The following is a 27,898-nucleotide window of genomic DNA, read 5'->3' as shown; positions in this document are numbered from 1 at the left end:
AGAGTTTTGCAATCACCCCTGGGGGTAGGAGAGAGGGTGACCGCACGGTTGGGTTCTGCCCATTTGTGTGAGCACCAGTGTGGTTCCTCCCAACAGAACTGCAGCCACCGGGTGTAGGCATGCAGCGGGCAGGCAGCCGGTGTAGACAGATGGGAGAGAGGAGCGAGGAGGCAGCCGGGTTGAAGGTGTTGGCAGAGCGTCTGAAGAGAAGGTCCGTGGGGTGTAGAATGATGGGGAGGTGGAAAGGGCAGATGCATTTGAAGAGCAGAGAAGGTTTGAGAGGGATCAGGAGGCCATCAGAGAGTCAGCCTAGTGGAGGGAAGGGCCCAGGAGACCTGGAAGGTAGAGGGTCATGCTGAGAGCATGGGCGAGAACTCAGCATTTTCAAGGGGGTCATCTCGGGAAGGAGTGACTGTGGGGTGAGGTGGACCTTCACTTGGAGCTGAAGGGGGTGAAGGGCTGAGAGGTTCACCTTTCCCCAGGAGCCCATCCCTTTGTGACTAAGGGGAAGTGACCACAGATCCACAGATGAAGACCCAGAGGTGGGCTGCAACAGTACTCCCACACTGACCTCCTTGTGCAGCCACACCAGAGGCACTAGATTTAGAGGGGAGTCAGAGCTGTGTGGCCTTAAGTAAGCTACTTAACTTCTCTGGGCCTTAGTTTTCTCATGTGTATAATCTACCTTCTCAGGTAGCTCAGTGGGTGAAGAATCCCTCTGCAATGCAGGAGATGCCGGTTCTATTGGGTTGGGTTGGGAAGATCCCCTAGAGGAGGGCATGGCAACCCACTCCAGTATTCTTGCCTGGAGAATCCCATGGACAGAGGAGCCTGACATGCTACAGTCCATAGGGTTGCAAAGAGTCAGACATGACTAAAGCAACTGCGCACGCAAAGACTTGGGAGGATGCAGAAAGGGAGGAAGCTCAGAGCTCTGTGGGCATGAGCGTGTAGGCAAAGGTATCCACTCTGTGGTATTGTAGTTATTAGGATATACTTCTTTCCTCCCTCCAGACTCGAGTCCAGTGGTTCTCAGATGTGAATGTGCGTCAGAACCACCCAGAGGGCTTGATAGAACAGCCTGCCAGGCCATGCTCCAGAGCTTCTGATTCAGGAGGTAGGGGAGGGGGGCCAGGTAGCCCTGATGCTGCTGGTGCGAGGACACCTCTTGGGCATCACTGCTCTAGAGTCTCTACAGACCGTGAGACCTTGGCAGGCAGAGGACCCCCAAGATCCAGCAGTGACCGGCACAGAGCAAGGGTCTTGGCCTGGGAAGAGTGACTCCAGGACAAGCACAGATTCTCAATACAGCAGCTGGTCCCATGAGAAGAGGTGGTATTGAGTGAAAAAGAGGTCACGTGGGAAGAGCCTTGAAGTTATGGTGGTTTGTGCGAAAGCTGGACTTGTATCTGGGGAGCAAACGCTGAGGTTCACAGCAAAGCAGTCACCCATGCATTTATTGGAACTGCTGTCAGAGGCAGAATGCTGGTCTGGAAGGACCATGGCCCTGGCGACACTGCTGGCTCCAGAGTGCTCATTTGCTGGCTTGTTCCGATGACGTGATGCTGTGTCCTGCATCTGGAGAGCACGTCTGCCCTGGGAAGATCACTGTGTCCACTGGCCTTGAGCCTTTTCCCGAGGCCGAACTAGAACGTCTCCCCATGTGGACTCTGTCCATGATTTTTATTGTTCTGTGAACCCGGGAGAAACCCTCCCCAGCACCCATTTGGAAATGAATTAACTTTTGCTCAGACAACGATTGGTTCTCCATGCCCAGTGCCCCGGCCTTCTGCCAGATGTGGGCCACCACCTGCCAGGAGAAACGTCCTTTCTCCAGCCTTGCGGCCAAGCTCGGAATCCCAGGTGCAGCCAAAGAGCCCATTATGAGTATTATTTGTTAAGAACCAAGTATTAAATTAGCACAGGAGCAGTCCTGGCCCAGGCCAGCAGGATTTGCCAGCCAACTGTGGTGCCCGGGGAGCAGAGACGCCCCTGGGTAGGCTTCCCTGCTTCCCGCAGAGACACCAAGGCTGGTAACTCACCCACGCCGAGGCCAGCGGCTCTGCTGGGCAGGCAATTAAGTCAAGAAAGGGAACCCGCTCTGCTGACGGCTGGGATTAAAGCTAAATGAATTCAACTCAAAGAAAAGGGCTGCGGCCCTTCTCCCTCTGGTCTCATTATCTTAATTAACAGTGTTTGGCAGGAGTATTGAGGCCTGCATTGATCGAGCTGCTCCTGTTACCCCTCAGAGCCCTGGACACAAGTGAGCCTCAGTAATAAAAACCCAATTCTCAACAGCCCTCTGAATTTCTTTCCAGCCCTCTTTCTCTAAGAAAAGCATGAGGTTTCTGACTTGGAGGGGGTCCTTTAGACCAGGGTTTCTCAGAGCGTGGCCTGAGGACCCCTCTTCTCAAAGTATCTGGGATATGGTGATAAAATGCTCTTCCCCAGCTCCATGAGACCCATCCAGCTGAATCTCCAGGAGTCAGACTCTAGGAGTGGTGGTATTGCTTTTTTCTCTTTAATTTTGTTTTCTGATTGTGGTCAAATATACTTGACATTGTGCATGCTTGCTAAGTCACTTCAGTCGTGTCTGACTGTTTGCAACCCCACGGACTGTAGCCAATTAGGCTCTCTGTCCATGGATTCTCCAGGCAAGAATACTGGAGCGGGTTGCCATGCCCTCCTCCAGGGAATCTTCCTGATGCAGGGATCGAAACCACCTCTCCTGCAGCTCTTGCACTGCAGGCAGATTCTTTACCACTGAGCCACCAGGGAAGCCCCATACTTGACATCAAGGACATTCATACTGTAGATGGTGGCTCACACAGTAAAGAATCTGCCTGCAATGCAGGAGACCCGGGTTCGATCCCTGTTTTGGGAAGATCCCCTGGAGAAGGGGATGGCAACCCACTCCAGTATTCTTGCCTGGAGAATCCTGTGGACCGAGGAGCCTGGTGGGCTACAGTCCGTGGGATCACAAAGAGTTGTACACGACTGAGCATTCATCTCCAGAAATTTCTCATCATCACAAACAGAAACTCTGAACCTACAAAACCATAATTCCCCACCCCTCCCTCCAACACCTGGAAACGTCTATTCACTTTTTGTCTCTCTGAATGTGGCTAATCTAAGTCCCTCATATAAGTGGAATCAAACAGTATGTGTCCTTTGTGATTCGCTTATTTCATGGAGAGTATCTTTAAGGTTCACACGTGTTGTTGAAGCGTGTGCCAGCTTTTCCTCTGTTTTTAGTAATATTCCATTTTATGGATGTCCCACATTATCTTCTCATCTATCAGTGGACATTTGGGTCATTCCAACCTGCTGGCTGTTGTGCATAATGGTGTTATGAGTGTGGTGTGCAAATACCTGTACCAGTTCTAAGGTACCATCAAACTTGCAGCCATGTGAGCCAACCTTCTGAAACTGGAATCATCAGGAGAGATTTGACAACTCAGGATGCCCTAGCCACACCAAAGACCCTAGACCAGCCTAGACCACCCTAGACCAGCCAAATCACCCACAGATGGGACCCAGTTCCCGTATTTTATTTTAATTCCCCCAGTGGTTCCAATGTATGGCCAAGTTAGAGAACCATGGGTTTATACCAGTGATTCTAAAATTTGGGTGTGTACAAAATTCAGTTACTTGTTAAGAGTGCACACCCCTGAGAGTCTCTTTTAACTGGTCTCTGGGAAGCCTGAGCTTCAGCACTCGAAGCTCTTCAGGCGGTTCTCATATGTCACCAGAGTTGAGGACGGCTCCTCGCATTCAGTCTCCCATTGAGACAGGAAACTGCCGAGGCTGCTGGAGGTGACACTCTCTGCCTAAGGCTCTGAGCCCTTTGGCACCCGAGTCTGCACTGGTGCCCAGAGCTGATTCCTGAGCCAGCCCCACGAGTTCTCCAAACTCTGCCACACAGGTGCAGAGGGTAGCTCATATACGGAACCTCCTTTTGTCCTACTCTTAATTTGAACCGTTAGCCTTGAATGAGAACCGAGTGTTCCGTTATAATGCTTGCTGTGAAATAACAACTTTGTTCCACCACGACTGACATCTTAAGGAACAGTATTGCTGTATTAGGGAAGATTACTCATACATTAGGGAACAACATGAACACATCAGTGAACGTGAAATTTACATTTGCTTATGTGCCGTTTCTTGAGCTTTCATGGAGAAAACGACCCAGCCAAACCAACCTACATATGACGAGGGAAAAGATCTCAGGAATCTGCCAGCGACCTTCACACTCTGTGCGTGTTTTGAGCCGACACCCATCGCCAACTGGTGTTCCGCTTCCCCTGATACCAAATAGCCCCCTCCTTCCAGCACCTCACAGTAGCTCCCAAGCGGCAACCCCCAGGCCTTTTTCAAGGAAAGGGCTATTTCTTGCAGTGTGTGTGTGAATTTCTTATCCACATACGTGTATAAAACAGTGCTACCGTTTTCATTAGGTTTTTAAGGTGCTGCCGATGAAGTGCTTATACTGAACTGATATTTGCAGGAAAGAACTATCTGGGCCCCCGAGCTGCTGTATGCCGCCCTCTTTTCCCCCAGAAGTCCTGTGGTTTTATTGTGTGATTTTGCATAGCTGAGCGATTTTTAGGAAGGACTGAGTATATCGCCTGATGGCGGAACGTGTCAGTACACGTCGATTCTCACCATCTTTTTACTAATAGTTTAGGAGCGCACTGCCAGGCCACTCTATCTGCTGCCGCTGAGAACTCACTCCAGACACCCCCGGGGGGGGGGCCCTCCTCTGCGGGGTCGGAAGCTGCTGCCAGCAACCAGCTGCTCTGGGATCAAGAAGCAATGAGCCCTGTCTGGCACAGGCTTCTTCCGGGCCTTACCCCAACACACTCTCATCCCTCTTGCTCCCTTTGGCTTCAACCCTCTTAGGGTCTGGACTTTTAGGTCACTTGATCTTTTTTCTTGGGTTCCCCGAGTCCACACCCGCTGCCCACCCTGTCTCACAGCCTACCTTCACTCTGGAAGCTCATCTTTCTCACATTTGGCTGAAGCAATTCCATGGCCTGGTTCTCACCTTGAAACTAGACTGTTTCTACCCATTTTGGATCCTGGTTCTCATTCCAGGACACCCCCTCCTGAGATGGTCCCTCTTCCCAGCTTCTGTCTTCCTGAATAACCCCTCCAGACTCCTGTTGGCTCACCAGGTCACCTGGCTCCTCTCCTCATGTGTCCTGCTACCTGACCTGTAGAAGTCTGCTTCCGAGATGAAGATGTAGCTATTTCACACTTTGCTGTATTTCATAAGAAGATAGGTCTGTAGTATGTCTTCGTAGCATGACATGAACCCAAATGATTCTCTTTAATATCTGTTTGTTCAACTGGCCTTATCTGTCTTACTGTTTAATTTTAGCTTCCCTGTTATAGACATGAAAATTCAGTGTATTGAACATGTGTTGTCTGGGACTTTCTTTCACTTGTTGTTACCATGAATTCAAGGTCAAGCTGCCTAGTACAGTGTCGACATTTGGAGGCCAGCCCTGAGTGGTCCGTAAAAAGACAGAATTGAAACTAGACATCTTAACTGTTATTCTGAACTGGTATTCTCACTCCCATGTCTCTGCAAGGATTTTTCTGTCAGGTTACGTAAGACGAGAATTCATTCTGATGTTTAAATAAAACAACAGCCGCAAAACTGTCAGCAGCTTGGGGGCCAAGATAGTTCTTTCCTGCAAATATCAGTTCAGTATCAGAACACATTTATCTTGCAGTCACTTAAAATCCTCATTGGTGAAATCAAAGTCTCCATTCTCTTTTCTTCTAAAACAGAGGTTAACAAACTATGGTATTTGGACGGCAAAGCCTAAAATATTCACCATTTGGCCCTTTACAGAAAAAGTTTCCCAAGCCCTGTTCTAGAATGTAAAACCTGGTGGTTATTATATGTAAACCAAGGGTTTTCCTCATGAGATCGAAAGGGGTAGCCTTCAGGAGAACAGTGAACCCTCTGAACTCAGGTACAAAATTTGGTTTATGTTGCAAATGTGCATTTCTGGAGAGTGAAATGTCAGGCTTGTCTATTGTGTTCACCACTAAAACAGTGCCAGACACAGATGCTCAGCAAAAATTAATTGAGTAAGTTATTGAGGAGGGGGGTGTGGCAGAGACAGGCAAGAACCAGATGAAGGAAGTCTTTGCAGGATTTTATTCCCAGAGCTGTGGGAGGAGGAGGAAGGGGGTCTGTGCGGAGGCGTGGTATCTTCTGGGTTATGTTTCTGAAAGAACACCCTGGCTGCTATTTGGGAAACGGAGGGTAAGACTGGAAATAAGAGAGATCAGTGAGAACTCTCAAGAGATGGGAGCTTGAACAGAGTAGGCTTGGGAGGTAAAACTGACACGACTTGCTAACATGGGGGTGACATTTCAGAGAACAAAGGTGACTCTGCTGTCTTTACCCTGAGCCCATGGGTGGAAATGGCAGAGAAATTAAGAGCCTTGATAAACATGCTCATCTAGTTTTTTCCTATGATTCTTACGTGCCTGGTTTTGGGTTTAGTCTTAATAGTAGGTTATATTTAATTACTACCAACTGGAAATTGTTTAATTTCAAATGTGAAATGGCAATAGTTTTTTTTCACCTGATGGTATACACAAGTATACCATGCCCTCCCCACTCTTTTCTTTTGATTTAATGGATTTATTTATTTTTGGCTGCCTTGGATCTTTGTTGCCGCAGGTGGTTTCAGTTGCTGTGGCACACGGGCTTAGTTGCCCCACGGCGTGTGGGATCTTCCTGGGCCAGCGATGAAACCCATCTCCTGCTCTGGCAGGCGGGTTCCTAACCACTGGACCACCAGGGAAGTCTTGCTGCCCTACTGCTGATGTGGCCTGCTTTTGATACTTTGGGTCAACTCAGGAGTTGATGTCTCCTTCTGATCAGCTGTAAACTGTGTGTCAGAGCCTCCAAGGTGCTGTGGAAACCCTATCGCAAATCACCCCCAACACAACAAACCCTCTTCAGAGCCTGCAGGTGATCCAGGGCCGGCGCCTGCTCTGGTGCCATGCCTCTTCATGCTGTCTACCCAGATATGGAAACTGAACCAGGGATGTTTTCATAAACCAGTGCCCTCTTTTGTTCTTTACTCTCCCCCTCACTCTGCCCTCTGAGCCATGTAGCTCTTTCCTTACCTTCCAACAGAGGCCTTCTGATACTACATGTAGTGCAAGCTGAGTACTTGGCAGGCACCAGGTGGAGGTGCCATGCCGATGGGTAGGAGTGAAGCTCTCTGAGGGGCCCTCGTGCACCATCTGTACCCTCACAGCTCCCAGCACAGCACTGAGAACATAACCAGACACCTTCATTCGGCACCTTTTGCCGCTGTGTACAAGCAAATGCTCAACCCAGACAGACAGTGAATTTACCTGTTGGACTAGGCAAGGGGTCTGGTTTTTGTTTAGTTGTACGCTCACATGGTCACACAAGTGCCAGGCATGCAGTTGGTGCTTAGTGCATCCTTATTAAACTGAAAAATGGTGTACCCAATTTTTACATGATGAGCTGAACTGTGTAGGAAGTGAGGATGGATAAATAGAGAGGACTTAGTATCTTTGGCAGATTAGAGGGGAAAGAAAAATCAGTGGATTTATTTTCCACTCCTCAGCAGAGGCTGCCTTGGGATAGGAATGGGATCCCTGGCTGGGGTGAAGTTCAAATATATCTCTTCCTAATGTTTTCTCCAACTTCCATCAGCAAATCTTGAATGAATGAATTCACAACCTTATGAATGAATGCCGAGTTATCACAAAGATTGAATGAAGTATTTCTGAAGTACTTACAACCACGCTTGCTATGTAGAAAAATGCAACATAATAGATAAAAAGAGAGAAAGGTTCTGTCTACACTACACAATAGGCATGGCCACGGACCCAGAGGAACACAGGGTCTAAGAAGCAACCACATCACAGAGGGGTCCCCCAGGCCCTAAGCACCCTCAAGGCTGTTGCTCAGTACCTTGAGCTTAGATGTCTGTGTCTTCACTCTCCCTTCTTTTCCATAGGATCATGGGAGACTGCCTTGACCTTCTCTTAGGAGTTGTACTCCTGACCAGTCCTGCACTTGGAATTTCTTCCTGCTTCTTCGATGGTTGGAGAGCCATCTATCTTTCCTGCAACCTCACCCAAGTGCCCCAGGTCCCCAACACCACCAAGAGCCTCCTGCTCAGCTTCAACTATATCAGGACAGTCAGAACCACATCCTTCCCCTTCCTGGACCAGTTGCAGCTGCTGGAGCTGGGAACTCAGTTTACTTCCTTGACCATTTACAGAGAAGCCTTCCAAAACCTGCCCAATCTCAGGATCCTGGACCTGGGTGGAAGTCAGATAGACTTCTTGCATCCAGACGCTTTTCAGGGACTGCCCCATCTCACTGAACTTCGACTGTTTTTCTGTGGTCTCTCCGATGCTGTATTAAAAGATGGTTATTTCAGAAATTTGGCATCTTTGACTCGCTTGGACCTATCCAAAAATCAAATTCAGAGTCTTCATCTTCATCCCTCTTTCCGGGAACTGAATTCCTTGAAGTCCATTGATTTTTCCCTCAACCAAATACCTATTGTATGTGAGCAGGAGTTCAAACCCCTCCAAGGGAAAACACTCTCCTTCTTAAGCCTTGCTGATAACCACTTGTACAGCAGGGTGTCAGTGGACTGGAAGAGGTGTCTGAACCCATTCAGAAACATGGTCCTGGAAACCCTAGATGTTTCTGGCAATGGCTGGGGGGTGGACATCATGAGAAACTTCAGCAATGCCATCAATGGGAGCCAGATTTTCTCTTTGGTTCTTACCCATCACATTATGGGTTCTTCGTTTGGCTTCTCCAACCTGAAGGATCCTGACCAGCACACCTTTGCTGGGCTAGCCAGGAGCTCGATGATACAGCTGGACATTTCACATGGGTATATCTTCTCCCTGAACTCCAGAGTCTTTGAAACGCTCCAGGAGCTGAAGGTCCTAAACCTCGCCTACAACAAGATAAACAGTATTTCGAGGAACGCGTTTTATGGACTCGACAACCTCCAAGTTCTCAATATATCATATAACCTTCTTGGGGAATTATATAATCATGATTTCAATGGACTACCTAAGGTAGCCTATATTGACCTGCAGAAGAATCACATTGGGATCATTCAGGACAAAACATTCAAATTCCTGGGGAAATTAAATACCCTGGACCTCCGGGATAATGCTCTTAAAACAATTCATTTTCTTCCAAGCATTCCTAATATCTTCTTGGGTGGCAATAAGCTGGTGACTTTGCCAAACATCCCACTTACAGCCAATTTGATCCAATTATCAGAGAATAGGCTAGAAAATCTGAATGATCTCTACTTCCTTCTCCAGGTACCTCATCTCCAGATTCTCATTTTAAATCAAAATCGCTTTTCCTTTTGTCCACAAAACCATGCCCCTTCAGAGAATCCCAGCCTAGAAAAGCTTTTCCTTGGAGAAAATATGTTGCAACTTGCCTGGGAAACCAAGTCATGTTGGGATATTTTTAAGGGGCTTTCTCATCTCCAACTCCTCTATCTGAATAAAAACTACCTGAATTTCCTTCCACCAGGAGTATTTCATCATCTGACTGCACTGAGGGGACTCAGCCTCAGAGACAACAGGCTGACTGTTCTTTCTCCTGGCGACTTACCTGCTAACTTAGAGATCCTGGATATATCTGGAAACCAGCTCCTCTCTCCTGATCCTGATTTATTTGCATCACTGAGTGCCATGGACATAACTCATAACAAATTCATCTGTGATTGTGAACTTAGTGCTTTTATCCATTGGGTCAATCAAACCAATATCACAATATCTGGGTCTCCAGCAGACATGTACTGCATGTACCCAAACTCTCTGGCTGGGGTGTCCATTTACAGTCTTTCCACAGAAGGTTGTGAAGAAGAAGAATTTTTAGAGTCCCTGAAGTTTTCCCTTTTCATCTTATTCACTGTCACCTTGACTCTGTTCCTCGTGATCATCCTCATGGTTACAAAGTTCCGGGGGTTTTGTTTCATCTGTTATAAGAAAGCCCAGAGTCTGCTGTTCAAGGACCCCATCAAGGGAAGAGAATCAGATACATACAAATACGATGCCTATTTGTGCTTCAGTAGCAAAGACTTTGAATGGGTGCAGAACGCTTTGCTCAAACACCTGGATGTCCAGTATAGCAACCAAAACAGATTTAACCTGTGCTTTGAAGAAAGAGACTTTATGCCCGGGGAAAACCACATCGCCAACATCCAGGATGCCGTGTGGAGCAGCAGGAAGACTGTCTGTCTCGTGAGCAGACACTTCCTTAGAGACGGGTGGTGCCTCGAAGCCTTCAGTTACGCCCAGAGCAGGTGCTTAGCTGACCTCAACGGCGCCCTCATCATGGTGGTGGTGGGGTCCCTGTCCCAGTTTCATCTGATGAAGCATCAGTCCATCAGAGGGTTCGTCCAGAAACGGCAGTACTTGAGGTGGCCTGAGGATCTCCAGGATGTTGACTGGTTTCTCAATAAACTCTCTCAATGCATTCTAAAGAAAGAAAAGGAAAGGAAGAAAGACAGTGCTATTCAGCTGCAAAGTGTAACCACCGTCTCCTAGGCAAAGGAGCAGTTTCCACTTACTGCAAGCCACAGATAACTCTGTACCTTTTATGTCCACCAGTTACCATTTGCCTGCCTTTGTGTTCAGTTGCTCAGTCATGTCCCACTCTTTGCGACCCCATGGACTGTAGCCCACGGGGCGCCTCTGTTCATGGAATTTCCTAGGCAAGAATACTGGAGTGGCTTGCCATTTCCTCCTCCAGGGGATCTTCGTGACCCAGGGATCGAACCTGAGTCTCTTGTATTAGCAGGCAGAGTCTTTACCACTGAGCCACCTAGGAAGCCCTTGAGTTGCCATTTGGGGGTCCTTTATGGAGTTGTTGTTTTCCTACAATGAAAAGAAGATAAATCTCTTTGATTTTCATAGCAACACAATGTTTTGTCTTGCCAATGTCCAAATGGAAAGTAATAGCTCTAGAAAATTGCAACTGCCCCCAGCAGTTCTTATTCTGCATTGATTTCCTTTCAGAACCAGTAACACTGATCTCTCCCATTGTATCAACAACAGGATATATCCCTCTGCATGGCAAGGGCACCTTGGGAGAAGTTACAGATGGCCGACACCCTTTCTCTAGCATTCATTTCCAGAAAGGGGCTGGTCAGTGATTCTGAGGGCCTAGCACAACAACACTAAATAGAAAACAAACAGAAAAAGAGGCATGGTTCCTGCTATTACCATGAGGACAATGCCATTGCTCAGTACAGGTCATGCTCAGTCTCAGGGATCAGAGGGGCCCCAAGGAAGCCAGGATGAGAATGACTAGATCTCCTGGGGCCATATTGCCTCACTTCTTCTCACCTCTTGGATCTAACCCTAGTGAGCCATGGACGTTCTTTTTGGCTTGCAACGTTTATTTCAACCTGGCTTTCAAGAACCTTTGGGATTTAGCACCAGCCTATTTCAGCTTTATTTTCCTCCATACTTCATTTATTGACCGCTCAGGCTGTTGCAGAAAGGAATTGGACCTGGACCCGGAACTTGGTTTGACTTCTGATTCTGCTGCTCACGAGCCGTGTGGCCTTGAGCACATTACACACCTTCGCTGGGCTTGTTTTCTCATATGTAGGTGTGACCCTCTCTAACTCACAGAGCTGACACGACAGTTAAATCCACCAAGAATGTCAGGGTGTCTCAGATCTTATCTTTAGCCACCCTAATGGCCATGAGAGGATCCCCACACCAAGGAGGGCCTTCGGGAGGCCGTTGTGATTTCTTAGAATGTTTAGTATTTTTTTATCTTAAGAAAAATCTGTGTGTATTTTGTCTTTTTTCAGATTGATTTTAATAATAAATGTCTTTCTGCAAGACATTCAGTTCAGTTCAGTCACTCAGTCATGTCCACCTCTTTGCCACCCCATGAATTGCAGCACACCAGGCCTCCCTGTCCATCACCAACTCCCGGAGTTCACTCAGACTCACGTCCATCGAGTCCGTGATGCCATCCAGCCATCTCATCCTCTGTCATCCCCTTCTCCTCCTGCCCCCAGTCCCTCCCAGCATCAGAGTCTTGGCCAGTGAGTGAACTCTTCGCATGAGGTGGCCAAAGTATTGAGTTTCAGCTTCAATATCAGTCCTTCCAATGAACACCCAGGACTGATCTCCTTTAGGATGGACTGACTGGACCTCCTTACAGTCCAAGGGACTCTCAAGAGTCTTCTCCAGCACCACAGTTCAAAAGCATCAATTCTTCGGCGCTCAGCTTTCTTCACAGTCCAACTCTCACATCCATACATGACCACTGCAAAAACCATAGCCTTGACTAGATGGACCTTTGTTGGCAAAGTAATGTCTCTGCTTTTGAATATGCTATCTAGGTTGGTCATAACTTTCCTTCCAAGGAGTAAACATCTTTTAATTTCATGGCTGCAATCACCATCTACAGTGATTTTGGAGCCCAGAAAAATAAAGTCAGCCACTGTTTCCACTGTTTCCCCATCTATTTGCCATGAAGTGATTGGACCAGATGCCATGATCTTCGTTTTCTGAATGTTGAGCTTTAAGCCAACTTTTTCACTCTCCTCTTTCACTTTCATCAAGAGGCTTTTTAGTTCCTCTTCACTTTCTGCCATAAGGGTGGTGTCATCTGCATATCTGAGGTTATTGATATTTCTCCCGGCAATCTTGATTCCAGCGTGTGCTTCTTCTAGCCCAGCATTTCTCACGATGTACTCTGCATAGAAGTTAAATAAGCAGGGTGACAATATACAGCCTTGACGTACTCCTGTTCCTATTTGGAACCAGTCTGTTGTTCCATGTCCAGTTCTAACTATTGCTTCCTGACCTGCATATAGGTTTCTCAAGAGGCAGGTCAGGTGGTCTGTATTCCCATCTCTTTCAGAATTTTCCACAGTTTATTGTGATCCACACAGTTAAAGGCTTTGGCATAGTCAATCAAGCAGAAACAGATGTTTTCCTGGAACTCTCTTGCTTTTTCGATGATCCATCAAATGTTGGCACTTAGATCTCTGGTTCCTCTGCCTAAGACAACTTAAATCAAGGAAGGTGTGCCAGAGTTGCCCCTGGCTTCCCACATGGTGTCCTCCAAATCCAGCCCAGCTTGGGACTTGTACATCACATGTCACTCACTTCCCCTCACTGCCTGCCCCCCATCCTAATACCACCACACACTCACACACTAACTGTTGCCATCCCAGCTTCTTGGGGCCCCTCTGATCTATGAGAATGAGCATGTCTTACTCCATAGCATTATTCTTATGCACATACACACCCCCACTCTGCCCCTTTCTTCTGGAATGTTCTCCTATCACTGCAATCCATCCAGCCCACCAAGCCTCTTTGGATGCCTCCAACCCCAAATTCTCTTTCCCTTTTGTGCAAATTCTTAGTGCCCTATCCATCTTTTTTTTTTTTAAGTTCTGACTAGTTCTTGCTTCTTCTGAGAGTTGTGAGCCTGTCTGGCCACCTACCAATCTGGGTAAGCTCCATGACAAAATGTCCTGTCTTACATGCCCAGCCCTCACTGGCCATAACAAGCCCAATATGGTTTCCAGACCACACAAGCCTTGCCCACCTACACGTGTCCATACTTCTTCCTCCCCCTGGAATTCCTTCTCCCCACCCTACCCCCCACATCTGCCTGGTGAATTTCCTAGCACCACCATTCATTCCTTGTGACCCCACAGATTTCTGACACAGACACAAAACATTGCGTAGTGTCTGTGGATATGCAGAGGCAACTAAACTGTGAGCCCTGAGAGCAGGGACCTTGTCTTGTCATCTCTGCATCCTGAGCTCTGTATGCTGCCTGACCCAGTTGTATAGCTGCTAAGTTGTGTCCAACTCTTTTGTGACCCCATGGACTGTAGCCCGCCAGGCTCCTTTGTCCATGGGATTTTCCAGGCAAGAATACTGGAGTGGGTTGCCATTTCCTTCTCCAGGGGATCTTCCCCACCCAGAGATCGAGCCTGTGTTTCCTGCACTGGCAGCCGGATTCTTGACTGCTGAGCCACCAGGGAAGCCCAAGAGTATGTGGTTAATAAATGCCTGGTGAATGGATGAAGCAGATTGTAAGGTCTCCCTGGTGTCAAAGCTGCTTCTATTAAATGTGTTGCTGGTGAATTTGAGATTCTTTCTTCGTTGCAAAAGAATTTGGAGGTGAAGCAGAGAGGTTAAGAAAGTAAAGTGAAAGCTTATTTAAGCGAGAGTACACTCTCAGAGGGAGAACAGGCAGACAGGGGAGGAGCTGCCACACCAGGCCTCTTTGGCAAGATGGTTATGAGGGGCATACAAATGAAGGGGCGGAATAGTCACCGGGGAAGGAAGTCATCTTTCCTGATTTTCAGCCCCGCTCTATTTTCCCGAAGGGAGGGGGGATTTCTGTCCCCTTTTAGCTTAGATTAGAAGTGTCATGGCCTTTGGTGCGTGTGTGTGTGTGTGTGTGTGTGCACGTGTGCACGCATGAACACACTCAGTCACTTAGTCATGTCTGACTCTTTGGGACCCCATGGACTGTAGCCCACCAGACTCCTCTGTCCGTGGGATTTTCCGGGCAAGAATACTGGAGTGGGTTGCCATTTCCTCCTCCAGGGGATCTTCCCGACCCAGGGATTGAACCCGAGTCTCCCACATTGCAGGCAGATCCTTGAGCCACTAGGGAAGCCCTGGTGCCTGATGAGTACTTCTTACCTGTAAGCTAGTCTTATCATGAGGAGAGCACAGTGAGCAAAAGGTTACATTTGGATGCAGGAGATTCTCACCTTTCCCCACCTTTCTTTGTGTGTTGTTCAGTCACTGACTCATGTCCCACCCTTTCTGATCCCATGGATTGCAGCACACCAGGCTTTCTTGCCCTTCTGGAGTTTGCTGAAATTCATGTCCATTGAGTTGGTGATGCTCTTTAACCATCTCATCCTCTGTCATCCCCTTCTCCTTTTGCCTCCAGTCTTTCCCAGCATCAGAGTCTTTTCCAATGAGTTGGCTCTTTTCATCAAGTGGCCAAAGTATTGGAGCTTCAGCTTCAGTATCAGTCCTTCCAATGAAAATTCAGGACTGGTTTCCTTTAGGATGGACTGGTTGGATCTCCTTGCAGTCCAAGGGCCTCTCAAGAGTCTTCTCCAGCACCACGGTTCAAAAGCATCTATTCTTTGGCACTCAGTCTTCTTTGTGATCCAATTCTCACATCCATCCATGACTACTGGAAAAACCATAGCTTTGACTATATGGACCTTTGTTGGCTAAGTAATGTCTCTGCTTTTTTAATCACTCTCTGTGGCTCCTTATCTGTTATTTCAACCTTTATCACCCAGAAAGTATAGTTTCCTCTTAGTCTGGAGGTGTCCTGCTTTCCTTTATCTGCCTGAGGACCTCCACTGTTTACAAGATGCGTGCTTTCCTGCCACCTGGCCCCTGCCCCCACTTCTCTCCTCATACTGGGCTACCCGCCTGCTGTAACAGATCCTCCTGGGAGGGACAGGGCAAGGGCCAGGAGAGTGGGACATCCACGTGGATGCTGAAGGGATAGGAGACCACAGGCCCTATGAAACCTTTTGAACTTCATTTCAGATGACAGGGCGTGGGTGGCGCTCCTCCACTATCAGCCAGGAACTGGGCTCGGTTGGAGGGATGAAGGGATGGGGAAGGGAAAGAGTGAGAAGAAGTTTCTCATGAACCTCATACTAAGAAATGCAGCAAAACAAAAACTAAAAATAAACTGTTGCTGCAAGTAACAGTTATAACCACATCTCCAAAAGGGGGCAGCAAGGCCACTTTGTCTCGGTGAGAACTTTCCTGCCGCACCAGCAGGAAGTAGCTCAATACCTGGTACCCTCTTGCTTTGGGCGACCTGCACTTTGACTCTCTTTTCCAAGTGAAACCCAGGACAGGTGAAATGACAAGTATGCAGGTATTTACAGGGACAGTAAGTTGAAACACAACATTTGACTTCTGAAAGGAGTCTATCCCACAGCCTTTTCTAATTCTCTTCTTTAAAAAAAAACCAAAGGAAACATTGAAAAAACGCCTTTTGAGATTTCCGTACAGAGTTGTTGCAGGGTCTGTTCACATCATATACCCCAGCCCCTGTCATCTCCTCTTCCACCACCAGGCCTAGCAGTTGGAATTCTTTCTGAGGCCGTTTTTCCAAGTCTCGCTCCACAAGAAGTTGCAGCATATACGGTGAGAGAAGGGACTAGCAGCACCACGTCGAGATGCGGCACGGTGGTGAAGCATCCCCCTGACAATGCAGGAGACGTGAGTTCCATCCTTGGGTCGGGAAGATTCCCCTGCAGGAGGAAATGGCACCCCACTCCAGAATTCTTGCCTGGGAAATCCCATGGACAGAGGAGCCTGGCGGGCTGCAGTCCATGAGGTCACAAAAGAGTAGGACATGACTGACACACACACACACGTTGAGATGTGGGTACTGGGTGGTCTTAGCAATTCAGAGTCAGGCCTCAGTCAGTTGGTATATTCCATACCACATGGTCCTTTGGAGTCACTCCTATATAAGGGGAACTATTCAGTGTAAGAATGACGAGTGCTTGCTGTCTTTGAAATTGAGATGAATCTGGAAACTTTACAATATCAATTGGGGCGCCTGACGACTTTGAAGAGAATCGCACTTATCATCTCAAATGCATACAACTGACTGAAAATTTCTGTTGGCCCCATGAATCTGCAGTGAATAGTATTTAGATGGTCTTGATATAGTGTAAAGTACGTGTAGTTGGGAGTTTGAAATGACAAAATAACCGTACTGGGAGGGTAGAAGAATGTGGAGCCCAAGGATAAGATAGATAAATGCTCACCTCCCGTGATATAAAATCAATACAAAGTGTCTAGAATGTTATACCAAGAAACAGCATTCAAAGTGTGAATTTGGAAATATAAAAATGCCAGAGGGAAAAACTAGACAAGTTCATGGTGATTGCCTGAGGGAGTTTGGCCTGATTCTTTCATTGGGACTATCTAGAAAAGCTGGCAAAACTGTTTTTTAAACCTATTGAAAAGGCATTGGAGAAATATAAGGCAGAAAGTAGGGTGAAGATGCAGGAGAAAGATGTGGATCAACTGATATCAAGAGACTAATTAATTAATGTGATTGAGACCTACTCTTCAAACAGAGCATCAGTGAGCAAATAGGCAAATGAGAGTATAGAAGAATACATCAATCTGTTAAGCACTCATAGCCGAAATATGAAAGCTTTTCTGAAAATCAGTGAGAAAAAGACAACACAAAAGAAAAATGGACAAGAGACTTCAGACTTTCGCTAAAAGATATCCAGTGTCCAAAAGCAAATGAAAAGATATTCAATGTCCCTTAGCCATCATGGAAATACAGATTAAAACCGCACTGCAGTAGCACTACACACACCCCAGAATGGCTAAAATTAATATGACTGTCAGTATCAAACATAGGCAAAGAGGTGGAGCAGTTTAAACTCTCCTCTGTTATTGGTGAGAGAAGTTAAATTGATGTATTTTTTAAAATTTGGAAGATAGTTGCTTTACAATGTTTTAGTTTCTGCTGTACAGCAAAGTGAATCAGCTATATTTACACATATATCCCCTTTCTCTTTTATTTCCTTTCCCTGGTGGCTCAGACAATAAAGAATCTGCCTGCAATGCAGGACATCCGGATTCGATCCCTGGGTCAGAAAGATCCCCTGGAGAATAGCTACCCACTGCAGTATTCTTGCCTGGAGAATCCCATGGACAGGCTCCTCTGAAGTTCATGGGCTCACAAAGAGTCTGACATGACTTTCACTTTCCCATTTGGATCAGCACAGACCATTGAATAGAGTTCCCTGTGCTATACAGTCAGTTCTCATTAGTTAATTGGATTTAAAAAAAATTTGCACCCACTAAATAGCACAGAGAACTCTACTTAATGCTCTGTGATGACCTAAATGGGAAGGAAATCCAAAAAAAGAGGGGATATATGTATACGTATAGCTGACTCACTTTCCTTACAGCAGAAACTAACACAACATTGTTAAGAAGCTATACTCCAATAAAAAGGACAAAAATAAATTTAAAAATGCAAACAAAATTACAAATGCACGCCATTATATATGCATAACTGAATCACTTTGCTTACAGCAGAAACTAACACAACATTGGAAATCAACCATACTTCAATAAAACAAATTTAAAAAAAAAAATCAGTCCCCTGATAACTACCAAAGTTCAGTCCATGTGAATGTGGCCTATGACACTATGATTCTACCCATAGCTGGAAATCCATGTGCACCAGAAGACAAAAAATGTTATGGGAGCATTCTTTGCAGTAGCTGACATTGGAAGCAACCCACATGTCCATCAGCCATAAAACGGATAAATAAATTATGGTTATTGAAAACTCCACAGAAAGGGCAGTTAACTGCTTATAGCTACATGCAGCAACACGAATGAATGACTCTCACAAAAATGTAAAGTCAAAGATGTGGGGCGTAACGGTATGACATACTGAGGGACTCCACTTTTTAGAAATGTCAAAAAGCAAAACTCATGTATGAGGATAGTGAGAATAATGATATCCTTTGGGGAGAAGGGAGGGGAGCGTGGGAGGGGAGCGTTGGAGAGGGGCGACCCAATGCTGATTCCATTTCTCAACCTGGGTGATGATATGGATGTGGCCACTTTGTGACAATCCTTTTTATCTGCAGCAACTAATTTGTTCACTTTTTCTGGATGGTGTTACTCCTTAATAAAAACCCCCAAATACCATATCTTTGTTAGAGTTTCACCTCTAAGTTTGTAAACCCAACCAGAGGTGAAACACGGTTGACTGGGCTCTGGGAGCTTAGGGAGACGGAAGGAGGATGGAGTAGGAGGGGGACTGCAAACCTTTTATTATGAGTCTTTGGTATTACTTCATGTTCAATTCTATGCAAACATTTCAACAATAATACTTTGGTACAGGCAGAATAAACAGTCAACAAATGCATATATAAAATGCAGATAATAATTTCTGCCTTTGGCAGCAAATAGAGAAAATAGAATTAGCCAGAATTTCAAAATTAAACCACCATCAAAGAAAAGCAACATTCTTTCAACTGTTGAAGATACATAATATTCACATGTATATCACATATACCTCATGTAAACGTCACAATATATATGGTGTTTTGCTCAATTTTATTTTTCTTATTATTAAAGAAATTTTCATCTATTTTCCTGAGCAAGGAACGATTTTCTTTCTCCATGGCCACAATAACTTCCATTTAGATAGACCCATTAAGAAATGACACGTTTGTATTTTCCAGACAATTCCATGGAAGGAACTCGCTAAGGCTCTGTGGTCCCCTCAGGGCCCCACGGGTCCAGGCAAGTATGACAAAGCAGCTTTATTCCTGAAAGTTGGAGACCGACAGGCTGCAGATTGTGTTTCTTTCCCAGTACAGACCCTGCACCTCTGCAGGCCCGTGTTTTCCCGTCTCCTCCCGGGGAAGGTCACCTCACTGAGACGTGATAAAAATCAATGACATCATGTCTCATCGGGGGCCCAGACCCTTCAGGAAACAGGTGCTTTGGTGGAGTGGGGCCCGGGGCAGCTTTCTGCTGCCCCGACCTGGGTTTGCTGCTCAAGCAGCCCTCAGGGCCTAACGCTGGAGGTCACTTTCATGGTTTTTCCAGTGACCTTGGCCATTTATGGGCTCCCAGCTCTTTCTCCAGCTGTGGCTGTGTTGTCGGGCCAGCTTCTTTCAGGTCTGCTGGTCGTGCCAAGCCTGGAGGAATTTGCAAAAATAAGTCACCAGTGTTTCACTGGTCCACGTGAAAACAAGAGAGCTCTTTTGGAGAGGGGACCACTGCTGCTTCTGGGAAAGACTTTCAGTGTTAGTGCTCAGCAAAGGAGGGAAAGCTGGTATGGAGGTCCCTGACTGCAGCCCCCAGAGGAGCTTGGGGCAGGAGTTCCCCAGTTAGTACCCCTCCTAGAGATAGTGATAGGAGTCACTCAGCTTGGAATCGCAAGACTGACTTACAGTCCTGGCTGGGCATCCTCTCACACTTGGAGCTTCAGAATTTGGTTTGTTGTGTTTCTTCCCCCAGGATTAAAAGGTATATAGAAACAAGTTGCACAGTTCTAGCACAAAATAAATGCACACCAACACTCAGTGGTTGATACAGACAAGGTTACGTTGTGTAAACTGACCATCTAGGTGTCTCTGGTTCCTTGAATCTACTTATCTTTCCTCTGCTCTGACACCCCATTCCTTGTCCTTGGGGTGAAACTGACATCTTTGGAGGTCTAGGCAATGGTTCTGGAAATCTGAGAAGGAAATTCACTGTGCTGTCTTTTTTTTCAAAAGTACGATAAAATGGAAAAATCCAAAGTGTATGCTTCAATATATTTTAAAGTTTTTTAATGATATTTGGTTATCCACTCAGTCTTTTATTGACGTATGGTTGATTTATCAATACTATGTTGTGCTAGTTTCTGGTGTAGAGCAAAGATGATACAGTTATACATACATGTGAATTCTTTTCCAGATTCTTTTCCATTACAGATTACTACAAGATCTGAAATATAGTTGCGTGCGTTATACAGTAAATCCCTGTGGTTTATTCAGTGCATTTTGACAGTGGTCTGCACCTATGTAATCACTACCTCAGTCAAGATGTAGAGTATTTACATCACTCTGGAAAGTGCCCTCTTACTTTTTCGTTTTTTGCCAGTACCCAGCCCTTCCCCAACTCAGATAATCACTGCTGTGATTGCATTAACACTGATTAATTTTGCCTGTTCCTGAACTTCAGGTAAGGAGAATGTTCAGTCAATCTTCTTTGACTTACAATTGTTTGAGATTCTCCACAGTGACACAACTCCCAGTGTTTGTTTTTTTCCCTGCCTTGTATGGATTGCCCACAATTTATTTATCCTGTCTCCCGTGGAGGTTTGTTGTTTCCAACAAACTGGCTTGTTTCCAGTTACTTGCTACTATGAATAAAGCAACCATGGGCCATTCTTTTACAGATGTATTTTGTGGATGAGTTATTATTTCTCTTGGGTAAATATTAAGCGTGAAGTTGCTGGGTCATAGGGTAGGTGCATGTTACTTTGAAAAAAACTGCCAAACTGGTTTCCAAAATGGAAACATTTTGGAAACATTTTACACTTCTCTTTTTACAGAACATTTTACCAACATTTCTCGCAAGGTAACCTTGTCTGTATCAAAGTGTCACATTTTACACTCCTGCCAGCTATGTGTGAGGCTCCAGTCCTTCCAAATCCTCACCAGCGCTTAGTATGGTCAGTCTTTTGTGTGATAGCCTTTCTAGCGGGTGTGAAGTGGTATTTCATAGTGGGTTTGTTGGCATTTTCCTAATGACTCACATATTGCAAACGCTTTTATGTGCTTGTTACCTACATACGCATGTTCTTTTATGAACTATTCAAGTCTTGCCTCCATCTTAAATGGGCTGTTTATCTTTTCATCGTTGATCTGCAGATATGTTTTATCCATTCCAGGTACAGATTTTTGTTGGACATGTATATTACTAATATTTTCTCATAATTTGCAGCTTGCCCCTCTATTTTGTTAACAGTACCTTTAATAATCAAAACCTTTTAATTTTGATAGTCCAACCTATCCATTTATTTTATGGGTGGTGTTCCTGTGTCCTAGCTGATAAATATTAAGAAAGAAGTTGCCTATGTCAAGGCCACAGGGATATTTCTCTATGTTTTCTTCTGGGAGCTTTCTAGTTTTAGTATTTATATTTTAATCTGCGATTCCTATACTAGTCTGGGGCAGGAGGGTGTGCTAAATGCACTGCCTTATGGAGCTATTCTAGCTGAGATTGCACGAAGGCAGAAGACAGCACTCGCTGGGCACCCCTTACAGCCTGTGGGTGGGGTGGTGGAGGTGGAGGGCAGGAGCCAGCTTTTTTTGTTTTTAATATTTATTATTTGCTTGCTTCAGATCCTTGCAGCATGCAGGCTTCTTGTTATGGTCAGGAGGTTCAGTTGCCCTGTGGCACGTAAGACCCGGTTCCCCGACCAAAGATTGAACCCACGTCCCCCTGCACTGGAAGGTGGACTCCCAACACCTGGGCCACCAGGGAAGTCCCAGAAGCTGGCTCTTGAGCGTGAGGGGGCCTCCTATCCCCACGGCCAGTCACTGAAAGGAAACCATCACAGAAAATAAAAGAAATTCGAGTTATGGAGTGCTCTTGGCCGAACTTCTTCCCTGAAAAACTCTTAACCCCCAGTACCTCAGAAAGTGACTTATGGGAAATAGGGCCCCCAACCCAGTGTGACTAGAGTCTTTACAACAGGGAGAAATTTCAACACAGATACGCCCACAAAGGCACCCTGTGGAGATGAAGGCAGAGGTCTAAGTGATGCTCCCAGAAGTCAAGAATGGCCAAGGACGGCCAGCAAAGCACCAGAAGCGGGGGACGCCTGGAACAGATGGTCCCTCCCGGCTCTGAGAGGGGGTCAACCCCACTGACACTTTGATCTGGGTCCTCGAGCCTCCAGTGAGTCAATAAAAGCGTATTGCTTAAGTCACTCAGATGGTAGTAATTTGTCACAGCAGCCCTTCGGAGACTCTCATGTGGAGGATCGATTCTTACAGGGAGCAGTGGAGGGTAAGATGTTCTTGTCTGGGCTGATGGGGAACAAGAGCCTGGTTGTGCACTGGAGAAGAACTAGAATCTTCCCTTGATGTCTTAGCATCCCATTCCATGCCCTTTCACTTGAGCCTCACTCTTGCTCACTCGTCTGCTCTGTAATGTCTAAATGTGTTTATCTTTGCATTAAGGGAGCTGATGCTATTTTTTTTTTAATCTCAAAACTTTCTGCATATGTAATGATTGACCCCTGCATATATTGTCTTTAGGTAACAGTGGCGTTTCGACCGTGTTATCAGTCCAGCTTCTTGGACTCCAGGGAAGCCTCATGCTGGGTCAGCGTTCACAATTAGATGCACTGCTCCTTTACACAGTTACACCCTGTGTGAGCGCTAAGGTCTGGGGGCTGATGAAGGAAAAAGGCAATGACCACCAGGTGGCAGTGCACACAACGAGCTTTTTTTAGATGGCGTTTGAACAGGTCACCTGGGAGGGAGAGTCCTCCAGGGACAGAGGCTGAGGCCACCACCCAGAAGAGGGGAGGTCAAGGGCGCTCCCAAAGAAGGCATTTGAGAGCGGATCCCATGTCTGGGTGAGGTCACTCAACAGCGCAGTGCAGAGCCTTTAGCTCAAAGAGCTCTGAAAGGCAACCAGAGTGTGAAGTCTTTTAGCCTCAGCGTTTGTCTTTACCTATGGCCAGCCGGAGCTGAGTGCTCTTTCATGACTTATGGGTTGTGCAAAGCAGGTAGGCACTAAGTGGGTAAAACAATACTTATTTGGACTATATCTAGAGCCACTGCAGAAGGTGTGTGTGTGTGTATTCATACATATACCTGAATCACTTTGCAGTACAGCAGAAATTAACGCAGTGTAAATCAACCATGAAAGTGAAAGTGAAGTCGCTCAGTCATGTCCCACTCTTTGCGACCCCACGGACTATAGCCTACCAGGTTCTTCTGTCCATGGGATTTTCCAGGCAAGAATACTGGAGCGGGTTGCCATTTCTTTCTCCAGGAGATCTTCCCAACCCAGGGATTGAACCTGGGTCTCGCACATTGTAGGCAGATGCTTTACCATCTGAGCCATCAACTAAATTTGAATAAAATAAAAATTTTTAAAAAGCCAGTGGATGTGTAAAAATTTGATTTTGGAATGGGTGACTGTGGAGTTAAGGGGTCTTTACCTCTATACAGAAGTCAACAACTTAGGCGCCAATACACAGGGCCCATTTTTTAATCCATTTATACAACATGACCCCAAAGAAAATAGATGGAATGCAAGGCTTGTTTGCCTGGGGCTCCTTAGCATGTTACGTAGTCTCTACCACCATGGATGTTAATGTGGACGAGCCCTAGTGGTTGCCCAGTAAAGGTTACAATCCACTGCCCTAGCCAACACAAACCCTTCACTGTCATGGAAACATGTAGAAGAAAAGCAGTGATGACATCTAAGCACCCCCACAACCATGAGAATAGGATAACCATCACCAGGGTCACCATCTCCATGAGAAGTTCTTAGGCTCCTGCCAAGGGTCAGGATAGACCCACCCAGAGTTTCAGGGCGTCAACAATGTGTGAGTCAAAACCTCAGCTGACAAACGACTTGCTTCATTGGCAGACTTTTCAATATTTCCATGAAGCAGATGACAATGTATTTGGTCAACAGGCATCTGGTTCAATGGATTTCCAAGTTGGTTATAAAAATAAAAGGGAAATAATGCATCATATCTAAGAGGTCACTGATTATAAGATACTCCTTTATTTTATGCACCACTAACACAATTCTTAAAACTACCATTTAAATCGTGGCAACTGATCGTATTATGCATCCTGATTGCTCAATAATAAATATGAAAAAACATATTTTGGAGTTGCTAAGATGCAGTGATACAAATTACTCCCTTGTGGATGAGCCCACACTCATCCTCCTTTTCATTTTTTCAATTTTTATTAAAATACAGTTGATATTCGGTGTCGAGTAAGTTCCAAGTGTACCTCACTGCGACTCGGTTTGGTATACGTGTGTGTATATCTATACATGTATATATATGGCTTCACTGGTGGTTCAAATGGGAAAGAACCTGCCTGCAATGCAGGAGACCTGGATTCAACCCCTGGGTCAGGAAGATCCCCTGGAGATGGGCATGGCAACCCCCTCCAATATTCTTGCCTGGAGAATCCCCATGGACAGAGGAGCCTGGTGGGCCACAGTCCATGGAGTCCCAAAGAGTTGGACACGACTGGGCAACTAATACTTTTCCCTTTTCTTATATAAATAAATAAATAAATATATATATATATATATATATATATATATAAAGGATCTTCCATGACACACTCCCAACCCAGAGTTCAGACTGCCCTGAAAACAAACGCATGTCACTGAAGGGTTTTAGAGGAGAAAAGACACGACTAGTTTAGTATTTTGAAGAAATAATCCTGCTGTGGTGAGGACGAGGGGTTGGAAAGATACAACCCGAGGACACAGGATTTTAGTTCATAGACTTTTAAAAATTAAAAAGTAAAAATTATGGGAACTCAGACAAAAAAGAATGGAGGCAGAGGAAATAAGGCCCCAGCAAGTGGGACCTCAGAAGCCTGATCTGAGCTGGAGGTGGGTGGCTGGGATTGCGGAGTGAAGCAGGAGGGGCAGCCCCATGTGGCCAAGTGAAAAGCATGTGAAAAGCCCAACAAAAAGCACTTTAGGCCTCAGTTTTCTCGTCTGTGAAACTGAAATAATGTTAGTTCTGAACTCCCAGGCACTTGCCCCAGAACCTGGTGATTACACATCAGCATTCATGACATGTCTGCTGTTGTTGTTTCAATACCCAGGGGCCAGTGAGAAGCAGGCATGTGGAGGCACATGGCTTGGACTTCGAGCTGATGCTGTCTCCAGAAGTGCTGGGCCCCCTTCTCTGAAGGCCCAGAGGAACCACTGAAGGGATGGGAATTACCCAGAAGGGAGGGATTCGAACTTGGCTAGAGGAGAAGAGGAGGCAAGGATGACGCCCAAGATTCTGGAGCCATTCTCTGATCACAGAATGAAGATTGGGCTGTGGACAAGATACCTGAGAATCAGAGGGTCTGACACTGGAGGGCTCTAAGGGGATTCTGGAGCTTCGGGAAGAGGCCTAACGTACTGATACTGCTTTGGGCATCATCAGTAATGAGGGAGAAGTTGAGGCAAAGAGTAGAAGCATATGGATAGTGAGCAACCCCAAGGACAAGGACAGAGCTCTGGTTGACATTGATATCTGAGGGGCACGTGGACGAAGAGATGCTGGCGAGGGGTCTAAGGAGGGCTGGGTGGAGAAAAGGGAGTAGACCCGGGGAAAGCAGCAGGTGAGAAGCTGGGCCCTGGTCCTGAAAATGGAGACACATCAGGCAACTGTGTGGTAGATGGATGGATGTGGAGGTAGGTGGGAGGATGAGTGGAAGGGTGAATTAGACACATATATAGCTGGGTGGATGGATGAATGAATAGATGGTTGGCTGGCTGGATGGCTGGGTAGGTCAGTAGATGGATGGATGGATGGATGGATGGATGGATGGATGGATGGGTTGGTGGGTGGTCATTATCAAATGCTATATGAAAATCCCATAATAAATGATAAAGACCTACTGTATAGCATAGGGAATGATATTCAGTATCTTGTATTAATAACCTGTAATGGAAAAGAATCTGAATCGCTTTGCTGTATATATAAAACTTTATGAATCAACTATAGTTCAATTGAAAAAAACAAAATCCCATAAAAGGAACCCTGGCTTTGGTTATGTAGAGGTCACTAGTCAGAAAACCATAAGACAGTTTTTAGGCCTCCGAGCCTACATAAGACTAGTGAGAGAGTGTAGATTGTTCTAGTAAACAGCTTGGCTGTGAAGGGCAGAAGATAAAGTATTTAGGAGGGAGATGTCCTGAAGAGAAGGGTTTTTTTCAGTTTTAAGATGAAGCACCTTCAGGGTGTAGACATGCTCATGGAAAGATGACCTAGTAGGGAGGGGAGAGCTGAGGACCCAGGAGAAATTAGAGGTCTGTGGTTGGGGGTAGGGAAGGAAATGGGCAATGACAGGGTTGGGGGAGGGTGGGAGGAGGTAGAAAATGAGAGTGGAGGAGGGGAGGAGGGCTGAGACCAGGCCAACTCATAAACCTCTATGCAAGTATCTATGGCTGTACTTATGGACAAGGCCGTAAAGATACATTTGAACTTGGAAGAAACAGAAGTCAGATACAAAAAGGATTAAAGCTCGAAATCTTCCCCAAGCTGACTCCTTCCCTGTGTCAGTAAAAAGCATTTAAGCTGTTTTGCATTTAGGCTTCTAACCCATCCCTTTTAGCACACAGCACAATGTATTCACGGCTGAACTGACTCCTTGATTTATGTATCCTTGAGAAACTTTCTTCAGCTGTATTTTCAAAGACTATAATGTGCGCCAGTGTGCGTCATTTCATCTTGTTGAAAGTTTCAGCTGGGAAAGTGAAGATTTGTAATGGAAAGAAATGCTCACTTCTCACAGAAATCCGAATGTGGAGGGGGACTGATCGTGGATCTGGTCTGTGTTTTGTATATGTTTGTCAGACAGCAGCAACATTGACATCACAGCAAACACTGACAAATTCTTTCTCCCCACAGCTCCCTCCTCGTTAATTGCAGTTAACTTTCATGGAAAAATTTTTCCTTGAAGTCTTCCACATTCTGAGTCAGTCTCAGAGTAAATCTTTTTGGGGGAAAAAGTGAGCTAAAATTGCTTCAGCTGTTTCTGACTGATGGGATGTTGGAAAACATACACTTTCTTCTTTAAGAGAGGGAAGAAAAAGCACTGACCTATTTTTACCCTCACGTAACTCCCTAACAGTGGAGTAGTAAACTCCGTGCTTGGCAAGGCTGGGGATGACATCTTTGAAGAGGCAAACCCAGCTGGCTCAAAGGAAAAAGGCCACAGACATTACAAAAGTTTCAAACCCTGCCTCCAAGCCTACAGAGAAAACATTTCCTATCCAGAATTTCAGCAAACCTCATTATAGGAGCCCCACTAAAAAACTTCAAGGATGTTGCCAACTGCCATTTCTTTTCATGAAAAACAAACTTGAAAAAAAAAAAAGAAGAAGAAGAAAGAGCAGAAAGCAAAGCAACATTTATCACCCAGCAGCACCCTGGGCAAGGGACAAATTTCAAAGACCTGAGCTCCTGCGGACACCTCAGCTGACTCAGGAGACAATGGCAAGAGTTTTTCTGGGCTGATGTGGGTAT

The 27,898-nt window shown here is 45.9% G+C and overlaps 1 protein-coding gene across 16 annotated transcripts in view; it reads left to right on the top strand.

Moving 5' to 3' along the window:
• TLR5 (toll like receptor 5) overlaps window positions 1-23,772 on the top strand; it is a 37,888-nt gene extending 14,116 nt beyond the window's left edge. For 8 of the 16 annotated variants that reach the window (XM_042256859.2, XM_042256856.2, XM_060395952.1 and 5 more), the window contains one exon: window positions 8,028-11,920. In XM_042256859.2, the coding sequence (XP_042112793.1) occupies window positions 8,032-10,608 (2,577 nt within the window). In that variant the 5' untranslated portion in view covers window positions 8,028-8,031 and the 3' untranslated portion in view covers window positions 10,609-11,920. 16 annotated transcript variants of the gene reach the window in all.
• Window positions 23,773-27,898: the final 4,126 nt, after the last annotated feature.

This window comes from Ovis aries, chromosome 12, assembly GCF_016772045.2.
Source record: "Ovis aries strain OAR_USU_Benz2616 breed Rambouillet chromosome 12, ARS-UI_Ramb_v3.0, whole genome shotgun sequence".
NCBI lineage: Eukaryota > Metazoa > Chordata > Mammalia > Artiodactyla > Bovidae > Ovis > Ovis aries.
Note: the sequence above shows the minus strand (reverse complement) of the source record. Positions and strands in the feature narration are given on the sequence as shown.